The 13,029-nt window shown below is 27.3% G+C and overlaps 1 protein-coding gene across 7 annotated transcripts; it reads left to right on the top strand.

The window, feature by feature from the left end:
• The first annotated feature begins 728 nt into the window (after positions 1-728).
• On the top strand, positions 729-12,924 carry LOC117216849 (multidrug resistance-associated protein 1). Of its 7 annotated transcripts, none has more exons than XM_033463947.1 (24): positions 729-885; positions 981-1,130; positions 1,420-1,719; positions 1,820-1,957; positions 2,045-2,158; positions 2,246-2,445; positions 2,575-2,595; positions 2,663-2,848; positions 2,934-3,567; positions 3,682-3,828; positions 3,904-3,988; positions 4,063-4,262; positions 4,344-4,845; positions 4,948-4,956; positions 5,463-5,640; positions 5,739-5,865; positions 5,940-6,159; positions 9,071-9,291; positions 9,958-10,138; positions 10,241-10,349; positions 10,437-10,563; positions 10,693-11,215; positions 11,287-11,533; positions 11,604-12,924. In XM_033463947.1, exons 2-24 carry the CDS (start codon positions 1,086-1,088, stop codon positions 11,716-11,718), a joined length of 4,629 nt encoding a protein of 1,542 aa, XP_033319838.1. In that variant the 5' UTR covers positions 729-885; positions 981-1,085; the 3' UTR covers positions 11,719-12,924. The 7 variants fall into 7 exon arrangements, with proteins under 7 accessions (XP_033319838.1, XP_033319829.1, XP_033319865.1 ...); XM_033463938.1 differs by lacking the exon at positions 9,071-9,291 and adding an exon at positions 7,665-7,885 and having other exon boundaries at positions 730-885; XM_033463974.1 differs by lacking the exon at positions 2,575-2,595 and having other exon boundaries at positions 730-885.
• Positions 12,925-13,029: the final 105 nt, after the last annotated feature.

Below are 13,029 nucleotides of genomic sequence, written 5' to 3'. Positions count from 1 at the left end.
CTCAATAGACATTGTCAAATATTGATAGAATATTAATCTTTGGTATCGTATAGCTTAAGTAGATATCACACTTTCGGAAAAGCTTTATATCACGGACATTTTTTCGTATATGGAAATCAAACCATAAATAATCTTTATTTTGTTCTTTCGTAATAGTAAAATGTAAAGTACAATTTTTCATTTAATTTTTTTTAGTTGCTCTGTTAGATGAAGAATTAGGATATGAAACATAAAAATTGACGTAATTTATATTTGATCTGAAAACTTATTTTGATTAAAAGAAGTGTTAAAACTTATGTTGATTAAAAGAAGTGATTAAAAGAACCTTTCATACATACCACAATACAGCATATATCAAGAAATATGGCAATGAAAAATAATTACATAATTCGTTATATCTCATGACAAATCAGAAAAATAAGCATAAAAATACAAGATACGCAGGTATTTTTAACTTTAAAAAGGGATATATACTTGCACATGTGAATGTAAAATCGTAATGAAAATAAAGAACTAGATATACATCTTTAAAAGAAATAAAATATCTAGAAATTCTTATACTTTAATAAAAAGTTATGTTACGTTTTAAATATATTGTTTTATTAATAACATATAAATTACTTATGATACATTTTAAAAGTTTCTATTATTCTCATTTTATCGAGTTTTCCATTTTCGGTTTTACAAACAATTCTATCTTTTTAAAAGTTGAACCGTTATTTCAGAATTTTGCGCATGTAATGTAAGCGATGACGTAATGCATCTTGATTGGGCAAATAAGCCAATGTTAAAATGTGAATCGGTCTCTATTCAGACACAGTTTACGTTTGTTTGAGAAAGTGAGCGGATAGTTGTGTACCAATTAGTTTTAGATAGATATATAAGGTAATATACATATAATGTAATTGTATATTTCTTCAATTGAACGCCTTCTAGTTGAGTAAGATCATTTATTGAAATTAACTGATATCTGTGTGTAGTGTAAAACACTTTATCTTGCTCAAGAAACCTATAAAAGGGTACCGATAAGTGTAATTCGGGTATATAACTGAAGAAAAAACCTATGAAGTAGCAAATGTATTTTTATGAAAGATCATACTATGGATCAATTTTGCGGTACTGACTTTTGGGTAAGAATTCTACTTGTACCTTCGATATGTTTTTGTTTTATTTGTATTATAAGATTTTTAAATTAAACTATAGATTATATATGATATTTGAAAATATAATATTATGTTTAATATTAAAGAATAGAGATATTAAAACATATTACTTGTATTGTTTTAGTAGTATTTAACAAATTTCAAAACGAAATATAATAATGTAATTTTGTTTAAATTAAGAAAGAATTTTTGTTATAATCTATAATAATATATGTTTAATACAAATGTTATAATAATTCATATCTCCACATTTTAGAATAATAGTTTAACATGGAATACAGAAGATCCAGACATCACAGAATGTTTTCAGAAAACTGTGTTGATATGGGTGCCATGTACATTTTTATGGCTATTCTCTGGAATAGAAATTTATTATTTTTTAAACAGTAAAAGCAAAAATATCCCATATACATGGTTATTTATCTTAAAACAAATACTCATAGTAGCATTGATTATACTTAGTATTGTTGACATAGGAACAGCTATACATAGAAGTACTTATGTCAAAGTTTATAATGTTGATTATTGTACTCCAGTTATAAAAATTATTACTTTTGTAAGTATTATTAGAATATAGATTATTAAAATAGATTACACAAAAGATTAATGAATTTGAACTTACATGCTAGTAATATCATTTTTTAACATTTTTATAGATTAAGGCAGGTACTTTAGTAATATATAATAAAAAATATGGCATGCAAACCTCTGGACTGTTATATTTATTTTGGTTTCTCCTTACCATATGCGGAGTTGTTCAATATAGAAGTTTATTAAGGTTATATATAAATAACGTATGTAATAATGGGTTCAGTAAATAATCAAACAATTGATATAAATTCATTATTAATTTATTAATTCTTTTTATATCATTTTTTTAGCATGAAGTTACTTATCCATTTGTATCATACATGATATATTATCCAATAGTGGTATTTCTATTCTTATTGAACTTCTTGGTTGATGCAGAGCCTAAATATTCAGAATATCCCAACGTAAGTAAACATATATCATATTCTTAATACGTGACATTATGCATGAAATAAAACATTAAGATTTAATGCTCTATATTGTATTTATAGGTTGAAAAGCCATGTCCAGAACAAAGATCTTCGTTTCCAGCAAAAATCTTTTTTACTTGGTTTGATTCAATGGCATGGAAAGGTTTTAAAACACCCCTAGAAACTACAGATTTATGGACAATAAATCCAGAAGACACAGCTAAAGAAATTGTACCTAAATTCAACAAATATTGGAATAAAAGTGCACAAAAAAGTAACAAGTAAGTGTGATATTTATAAATATTTAATATTAGAGAATAAAAATATAGTAAAAATGAATGAATAGAATCAAATAAATTTTATCATATATTACATTAGTAATAAGATATCAATTTACTTTTGCTAACAAGAGTATTTTGGACTTACTGTAGGTAAGTTAATTAAATCGTATATATAGCTGAGCATATAAATATAAACTTAAGTTTTATCTGTTTCTAGTGTACAAAATACTAAGGCATCATTCAGAAAATCGTCTGGTCGAGTAGATTTTAATAATGAATATAAGAAAAAGACATCATCAGTTTTGCTTCCTCTTTGCAAAGCTTTTGGTGCCACATTTTTATTTGGAGCTGCACTTAAATTCGTGCAAGATATTGTAATTTTCGCTAGTCCTCAAATATTAAGGTAAGCAAATGAATTTTAATGTTCTTTATATTAAAAATTAATTACATAAAATCATAGCTGAAAACTAATGATGCTTCTAATATAGGTTACTCATCGATTTTATTGAGAAACCCGAACCGCTATGGAAAGGCTATTTTTATGCAGTTTTACTCTTACTTACAGCTACATTTCAAACATTAGTTTTGTCTCAATATTTTCATCGTATGCTCTTAGTTGGATTACGAGTACGTACTGCGTTAATTGCAGCAATTTATCGAAAAGCATTGAGAATATCTAATTCCGCCAGAAAAGAGTCAACAGTTGGTGAAATAGTAAACTTAATGTCCGTGGATGCACAAAGATTTATGGATTTAACGGCATATATAAATATGATTTGGTCTGCACCAATGCAGATAGTTTTAGCATTATATTTTTTATGGGAAATTTTGGGGCCAGCTGTGCTTGCTGGTTTAGCTGTTCTACTTATTCTCATCCCAATAAATGTCTTAATCACTAATAGAGTTAAGACACTACAAATTAGACAAATGAAATATAAAGATGAAAGAGTTAAATTAATGAACGAAGTACTTAATGGTATAAAAGTATTAAAGCTATATGCATGGGAACCCTCATTTGAGGAACAAATACTGAAGATACGTGCAAAGGAAATTAAAGTACTTAAAGAAACAGCATATCTCAATTCTGGAATAAGTTTTATCTGGTCTTTTGCACCTTTTTTAGTAAGTTTTTAAAGATGAGTTAAGGATGAACATGATTTTTATGTTTACCTATGTTTTTATTGTTTTCTTTCATTATTTATTTACTTTTTCTTTTTTTTTTTATAAACTTTGTAGGTCTCACTGGTGTCCTTTGCAACCTATGTACTTATAGATGAAAACAATCGTTTAAGTAGCAAAGTTGCTTTTGTTTCACTCAGTCTTTTTAATATCTTAAGGTTTCCACTTTCTATATTACCTATGATAATTGGTAACATGGTTCAGGTAAATAAAAATTTCTTATATTAAATTACAATGCAATCACGATTTTTCTTTTTTAATATAATGTATAATACCTAGGCTTATGTTTCCGTAAAACGTATTAATAAATTCATGAATTCAGAAGAGTTAGATCCAAATAATGTCCAGCATGATCCATCTGAATGTAAGTTTCTGATGATTTTTATATATTTGCGACTATTATGTACTGGATATATCATATATATTAATGTGATGTAGCATACACATTATTAATTGAGAATGGCACCTTTGCATGGGATTTGGAAAATATTGAAAGACCAACATTAAGAAATATCAATCTTCATGTAGAACAGGGTCAATTGATAGCTGTTGTTGGTACTGTAGGATCAGGGAAAAGTTCTCTTTTATCAGCTCTTCTTGGAGAAATGGACAAAATAAGTGGTAGAGTCAATACGAAAGTAAATACTTCATTAGATAAATGTCAAAATTTTTAATATGAAAGATTTCTTTATGTTATTATATGTTTTTTTTATAAATAGGGTTCTATAGCATTTGTGCCTCAACAAGCATGGATTCAAAATGCTTCGTTACAAGATAATGTTTTATTTGGGAAGTCAATGCACAAAAATGTATATAATCGAGTAATTGAATCATGTGCATTAAATCCAGATTTAAAAGTGCTACCTGCGGGTGATCAAACTGAAATTGGAGAAAAAGGAATAAATTTATCTGGTGGGCAAAAACAGAGAGTATCATTGGCAAGAGCAGTGTACAATGATTCCGATACTTATTTTTTGGATGATCCATTGAGTGCAGTAGATTCACATGTTGGAAAACATATATTTGAAAACGTAATTGGCCCTAGTGGTCTGCTTAGGAAGAAAACTAGAATACTTGTCACACATGGTATTACTTATTTACCTGAAGTTGATAACATCATTGTTCTTAAAGATGGTGAAATAACAGAAGTTGGAACTTACAAAGAACTTTTAGAAAAAAGAGGAGCCTTTTCTGAGTTTCTAGTGCAACATCTTCAAGAAGGTATATACCACTTTTTCTAATTTTTCTAGTTTCTTCTATTCAGTTTCTATTTAGGTATTCTATTTTGTATTAATTTTTCATTATATTTTTCATGAATCTAAGTTGGAAATCGTAAGTCAGTGAAAAAAGTAATTGCGATTCCTTTTCCTACTTCAATTTATGTGATTGTCCAGAAAATGGTTTATATTGCATTTGGCTTGTGATATTAGAGTATCAAGGATGTTAGTATTTTTTGCAATTTGCTACTATTAAAACTTATCAGCCAGCTTGTAGCATAAAGTAACCTTCACATCAATTTTGTTTCTTACTATTCTTGTAGCATAATATATTTTCTCCTTTGTTCAAAAGAGAAAGATATGCATGTAAGATTTTACTGCATGTTAAATTTGAATCAGAGACTTATTGAAATGAAGTAACTAGTGTTATAATTCTTTCTGTAATTTATTTTTGAACTATTGAAATTAACAGCCATGATTTGCTGAATGCATTCAAGGTTTTGTTATTTTAATGTAAAAGTGTATCCTATTACTATTTTCTAATTTCAAGATACTATTCAAGATATTTATCCTTTAATATGTTATGTTAGTTTATATTTTTCTGTGACAAATTTGAAATAGTACATGCTGATGGCGGATCAGAGGCAGATCTGCATGAAATTAAACAACATTTGGAATCTACAATTGGATCAAATGAACTCCAACAGAAATTAACAAGAGGTAGATCAAGAATGTCAGAAAGTCAAAGTGAATCTGGTTCAATGGTTGATAAAAGATCCTTAAATGGTTCGTTGAAAAGGTAAAATTATATTATATATTATTATATTTATATAAAATATATTTGTTATTATTTATATACATATATCTATATGTGTAGATCTTTTATTAATTTTTTAGACAGTATTCTACAAGTAGTCAGCAATCTGGTACTTACGAAAATAGCAATAAGATAAAAGAAACGAAGTTATTACCTCCAAAATCAGGAGAAAAATTAATAGAGGTGGAAAAAACTGAAACTGGAAGTGTAAGTTGTTATTTTTCTTATTTGATAAGATTATTGAAAAAAATGTAATTTTATGTATTACTTTTACTATCAAGGTTAAATGGCGAGTCTATTCTCATTACTTCAAATCCATTGGTTGGTTTTTATCAATATCGACAATTATAATGAACGCTATTTTTCAAGGATTTAATATTGGTTCAAACGCTTGGCTCAGTGTATGGTCAGACAGTAATTTAACAACTTATAATAATACAGTCGATCATGCTAAACAAAATATGTATCTTGGAGTTTATGGTGGACTTGGTCTTGGTCAAGGTATGTTCTTAAAAATTTATAATTATTTGTCTTTTGATTAGTGTTTCTTAGAATTAGAATTTTACAAATAACAATTATATAAGGTAAGATTATCTCCCAAAAATATGTAATATCCCAAGTATTTTTCAGTACAGTAATTGTCTTATTTATCATAAATTAAATATTGTTTTAAAGGCGTGTTCCTTCACAGACTACACAGTTTTAAGACAATTAAATTTTGTTGATTAATTTTAAACTGTTATAATAAAACAAAATGTGCTTGTACAAAATGCGTATGTGACTAACTGTTTGTATATAAACATTATAAAACCATTATATTTTTCTTATACATTTTGTTTGAAATTACGCAATTAAAACTAAAATACTAACGAAATCTTAAAATATTAGTGCGAGTGCGGTTTGCTGTGTTAACAGAATATTTATAAATAAAATAAAGCTTTGTAGAGATATATGTATGTTTAAATGCAATTATTTCAATTACTTTTGCTGTTCAAAATTAATTTTATAGCATTTTATCGCAATTAATATGTCGCATGTACTTATTTACTTTATTCACTGATCAATTCACATATATGTATAAGCTCATGTAATATTTATGTATAATATTTGAGCATGAAGTAGAGAGATAACAAAGCTTTTTATTACCTATCTATTATCAAAATATATAAATTTTATATGTTTTATATTTTTAAATTTTCATACTTATTATAATCCAATTGTTATTGAAACTGCAAATTTATTTATTTTTTATATACACATAAGTGTGTACTTTATATTTCTATCTAGTCAGGTTGAATTACTAATAATATTAACATGCTATATCATTTTTTCATAATAATAGAACAATGATTATTTACGTAAAAATGCACTTTGTAGTAACCAGTACTTAAACAAAGAAAATTTATCATTCAATGTTATTTTTTATACTATAATCTTTACAATCTCTTACCAATTCTGTTTGATACTACATCATTTTAGGAAGGACAGTAATGTAATACTTTATACTTCATCACAAACATAAAAATTTGACCAATCAGTATTAATGAAAAAAATTTATTAATGAAAAAATTTAAAGTAGTATCTAAAATTTGAATACGTTTGGAATATAAGAATTTGTTTAAAGAATAATAGCGATTAAAAGATGACAGTAGTAATGTGCACGTTTATTGATTAATTTATGTTACTTAGTTAATTTTGTTAGGATAAATAAAGTTAGGTAATTTTGATGTAAGGATTTATTCATGTTCTGTTAATATGCTACAATAATATCAGTATCTTTTAATTATAAATGCATCTTAATACATGTGTGACTGTAAAAAGGGACTTGCACATGGTATTAAGCAGATGGTGAGAAATAACAAAACTCGATATTATTGCTAAAAAGATTAATTTTTCATTTAAATTTATAATGTATGTGAAGTGGAAATATTGCAAGAACTGATGCAATTCTTGATATATAATCGTTAGGTTTAATGATATACCAAAGTTCTCACCAATCATTGTAGGCGTGACAGTGCTTGGAGGGGCATTAATCTTGGCAAAAGGAACAATACGCGCTTCCATGCATCTCTTCGAGAATACGTTGCAACGTGTTCTCCGGAACCCAATGTCATTTTTTGACAAAACTCCAACCGGTCGAATTCTTAATCGACTCTCTAAAGACACTGATGTCATTGATAATACGCTGCCATCCATACTGCGTTCTTGGATTACTTGCCTCTTTGGGGTATGATATTTTCAAGTTGTAAATACTGTGCTTAACAAATTCTAAATCTCATCAAAGATTATGAATTAAGTTTATATCCACTTACGCAGTGGCTATGTTTAATAATGGTTCCAATCATTTATATCTAATTGTGCTCATAAAAAAATATAAGCTTTTTAAATATAAAAAGAAATTGAAATACAAATGTTTGCATGCATATACAGATCAAAGGGTTTCATGCACTGATTATTTGAAAAAGAAAGTATTTCTATTTATTAACGTCATTATAATAGTCAGTCAATAGTTATTTTATTCACAAAAGTACATTAACTTATTGGACAAGTGTTCGTTAAAAAATGTTTGAGATTTTATTCATAATCTATATTTTCTTAATGTAAAATCTAGTAGAATTCATTCTTATATTTGGGGATAGATAAGATCTTACTTTAATTCATGATTATGTTTTCCTTAGTATAATAAAATATATTGTGTGGTGACCGTATTTTGTTAATATCTACATATATTTTGTTGGAATGTTAATATATATTTTGTTTAATCAATATCAACCACCATTTTAATGTTTAAATCTTATCATAAAAATTGTAATTAGCAATAAATGTCAACTTTAACAATCTTTTGATACAGTCACCAACAATCTATAGTATAAAAACCTACAGAGCAATAATAACATCATAATCAGTAAGGTAATGGACACAATTATACAATCAATGTTTTTATAAAAAAGTAACATTGCTTGTGCTTCAAAGTAGTACATATCTTTTGTATCAAATATGGAAACTTCTCTAAGTATGCTTGATTTGCTTGTGTATTGTTTCATTATTCATATCTGGCATGCCACACCACAGCAAACTTCACCACCTCGCATAACATAAGACAGATTAGTATTTTTAATTTTTTCATATTACAAACTTATAGTTGTTAAAAAATATAGATGAAATGAACTTCTATTTGTTTATGGATACTAGAAGTGAATAGTGCTTTCAAACCATTCTTATTATATGATAATAAATTATATTATAAACTATTTGTTTTGAATAAAACTTCAAAATAACAATGAAAAATTCATATAAAAATATTAAATGGAAAGAATTTATAGAGTGCCTTAGATTCTTAAAAATTTTGGTCATATTTGTACCATTTTATTAGAATGGTTACAATGAAAGCAAATCATGTCTGATGTTGTAGCGATGGCGAGTTTTTTCTGCGATTTGGCACCGCAACTGGGCTGCTGGCTGGCTGCTCGCCAGATGCACATAATGATGCTGCGTGCAGTGATGCGTGCTCCATTGACCTTCTTTGATACGACTCCTACTGGTCGTATTATCTCCAGGTTTGCTAAAGATGTCGACGTACTGGACACATCTCTTCCCCAACAAATTTCCGATAGCATCTATTGTTTGTTTGAGGTAATTTTTGGAAATACCTGAACCAAATTAAGATGATTGACTATAACCATTTCCATGCTATAATTCCTTAAATCATAATTCATTGGATGCTCATATACTTCTATTTCGCTAAAGGGTTGGTATTTCCTGAATAATCATCAAAAACATCTTGATCATTTAATCATTCTGCAATCTTACATCGAATGATGTATTACATTACTTCAATTATAGTTCTTTAATGAACTCTAAGTATTTAATAATGATATGTAATTTTAAATAATTTGGTGTAAAAACATTGTGTAAATTGAGATCAAGTATAATTGTGTCCCTTCCAATAAATTACTATTATAGTTTATTGTGTTAAAATTACCGAATATGAAGAGAGTATGCCTGTGTAGCAAATGGTAGAGATGCTGGTGCAAGCATTCTTTAATTGAAATGAATATAGTTTTGTACTCAATTGTGTATTAATGTCTGGAAATATAGATATGGGTGCTTCATCTAAGAACTTGCATGATCATTAACTCATAAGTTCTTTGTATCAAAGCTAGTTTCTGGTTACTATTTCATGATTATATACATGTATTTATATGTATTGATTATATGTATATGAGTGTTTGATTTTATCTTTTGTTTTTATTCTTTAAGAAATATTTTTTTCTACTGAATATTATCTTCATATTACAGGTCATAGCCACTTTAGTGGTTATAAGTTTTAGTACACCAGAATTTATAGCAGTCATAATACCAATAAGTGTAATTTATTACTTTGTTCAACGCTTATATGTTGCATCCTCAAGACAGTTGAAACGTTTAGAATCTGTTTCAAGATCTCCTATATATTCACATTTTAGTGAAACAGTTTCTGGTATGTAAAATATTTATTTTATTATTGATTTATAATTTTAGAATAATTAAGTAGCAAAAATATATAATTATGTATAGTTAATATCAGTAATTGATTTATTAGGAGCACAGATGATTAGGGCATTTGGAGTGCAAGACCGATTTATTCAAGAATCTGAAAGTAAAGTAGATTTTAATCAGATGTGCTATTACCCTAGTATAATTGCAAACAGGTATAAATTTTTCCTACAAATTTTAATGTCAAATGAATATTAAAGTTAAAATGATTATATGAAATGTGATTCATTGTTTTGTTGCAGATGGTTAGCAGTGCGTTTAGAAATGGTTGGAAATTTAATTATTTTCTTTGCTGCATTGTTTGCTGTATTAGGTAGAGACACTATACAATCTGGTGTAGTTGGTTTATCAGTTAGTTATGCTTTACAAGTAAGTTATATATATAAACGAGATATGAGATATATGCACTACTCATTACTGCTTTCATTACTGAGTAATGAATAAAAATATTGATTAACTTGATTTTAAAACAAATTTTTATAAAAATTGTCACTTTAGGTTACTCAAACATTGAATTGGTTAGTACGAATGACTTCTGATGTTGAAACTAACATAGTAGCTGTAGAAAGAATAAAAGAATATGGAGAAACCCCTCAAGAAGCAGCATGGAAAAATCCAGATTATACAGTACCTAAAGATTGGCCTTTGCAAGGGCGAGTAGAATTTAAAGATTACAAAGTTCGTTATAGGGAAGGCTTAGACCTTGTTCTTCGTGGATTATCATTTTCCGTTAAGGGAGGAGAAAAGGTTGGCATCGTTGGTAGAACTGGTGCTGGGAAATCGTCTTTGACATTAGCTCTATTTAGAATAATAGAAGCAGCTGATGGAAAGATTATTATCGATGACATTGATATTACTAAATTGGGACTTCATGATCTAAGATCTAGATTGACTATTATTCCTCAAGATCCTGTATTATTCTCAGGAAGTTTAAGGATAAATTTAGATCCTTTCAGTTATTATACTGATGATGAAATTTGGCGAGCTTTGGAACATGCGCATCTTAAATCCTTTGTAAAAAGTGAATACTATTTTATTGATAAATAGTATTGAGAAATTACGTGGGAAATATAATGTCTTATTACGTTTTAGACTTGCCAAATGGTCTTTTATATGAATTATCAGAAGGTGGAGAGAATCTAAGTATAGGTCAACGACAATTAATATGTTTAGCAAGAGCATTGCTTCGGAAAACGAAAGTACTGATTCTCGATGAAGCCACAGCTTCAGTTGATTTAGAAACAGATGATTTAATTCAAACAACAATTAGACAAGAGTTCCAAGATTGCACAGTTCTTACGATAGCTCATAGACTTAATACAATTCTTGATTCAGACAGGTATGTTTTACAAGTTTGTAATATAATTTTCAAAGTAATGATTGATATTAAATAAAAAAACTTCTAATAGGGTCATTGTGCTGGATAATGGGCGCATCATGGAATATGATTCTCCAGACACATTGCTGCATAATTCGACTAGTTTGTTCAGTAGTATAGCTAAAGATGCAGGCCTTGCTACATAGATAAAATGCATATCGCAAATACTGTATAAGCAATGAAACAATGATAATTTCTAATCTATGAATATATAATAACAACAAAAGGTATAGCAATTCATTTATATAGAGAAAGGCAAGGTATGCTTAGATTTGAAAGAATCGAAAATTTTGTAGAGCATTTTTCAGTCAAATCTTACATCATTTTTAAATATTATCAAGCACAGCCCATTTGTAAAGTAGTACGGATGTCCGTTACTTAAAGTACTGCCATTTTAGCGGCACAGTTGTGCTGAGTAGCAACAATTTTTAAACACGTATATATTGTTTTAATAATTTAAATTTTGTAAGCTCAAGCTTACACAGTATATAAAATTTAAGCAACGTACAAAATACAACAGTATTGTTTAGTTATTTTTATTTCCATTAAACTTTATTATACCCATACTGCCTTATTTTTATTTTACATCACAGGAATTATATATATACAAATACGTAGCATCATTTACTTTTGCTGTTGATTTGTCTTGGTTAAAATTGTTACTCCATTCTGTACTGTTTGACAAATATGATGCATCTTCAAGCTGTGTAAATAGTATTCTCTAATATTTATGAATTTAAGACAAAATAAAAGATTACAATTTTATATAATATATGAAGGTTTTGTTTTTATTGTTTAATATTTTAATTTTTCAAATATTATAAATTATGTACGTTTTATACATACAGTATATTAATGTACAAAATAATAGACTTTGCTAATGCCATGCAATCTTTAAAATGTAGTAAAGAATAATTAAATTCTGTTTCGTTCACAATTTGTCACGTTTTATGAATATTATTTATAGTATTGTACTCGATAATAATTGTATTCTTAATCTCACATTTCATTGTTTTCAATTATTTTTGATAATTACTTCGAGAGAATAAATGCTTATATGAACACAATTATAATTGATATGGTACTAAACAAAATAATACAAGAACATTCACGAATATGTAGATGTTCCTTGACCTCAAAGTAACTGTATTTTATGAATACATTATAGATATATATGTATAGCAATTTGTACTTTAAATTGTTTATAAATCTACATTACATTGACATTTTCATAGCACATTTTATACAAAAAATTAGACATTTGATTCACAAGTATTGTTGCTTCGTTTCCTGGTTATGTCAAGTCAAATTTGTTAATAAAATAATTCATTCCTTAATTTAGCAACACTAATGCTCATTTTCGAAAATCAAGTTAGATAAAAATATTTCAAAGTCAATAAATTATATAAAAATAAAGTAACTTTAACTGTTTTTCCTTTTTATTTATTTTCATAAAC

Source organism: Bombus bifarius, unplaced genomic scaffold, assembly GCF_011952205.1.
Source record: "Bombus bifarius isolate JDL3187 unplaced genomic scaffold, Bbif_JDL3187 scf7180000007966, whole genome shotgun sequence".
Taxonomy (NCBI): domain Eukaryota; kingdom Metazoa; phylum Arthropoda; class Insecta; order Hymenoptera; family Apidae; genus Bombus; species Bombus bifarius.
The sequence above is the reverse complement of the archived record's forward strand: the minus strand, read 5'-3'. Positions and strand labels throughout refer to the sequence as shown.

Excerpts from the sequence above, each read along its gene's own strand:
- LOC117216849 (XM_033463947.1), top strand. The coding sequence starts at position 1,086 with ATGAAAGATCATACTATGGATCAATTTTGCGGTACTGACTTTTGG. Across the intron at positions 3,568-3,681 it reads GGTCTTTTGCACCTTTTTTA|GTCTCACTGGTGTCCTTTGC; the intron begins GTAAGTTTTTAA and ends TAAACTTTGTAG. Across the intron at positions 11,216-11,286 it reads TCTTAAATCCTTTGTAAAAA|ACTTGCCAAATGGTCTTTTA; the intron begins GTGAATACTATT and ends ATTACGTTTTAG.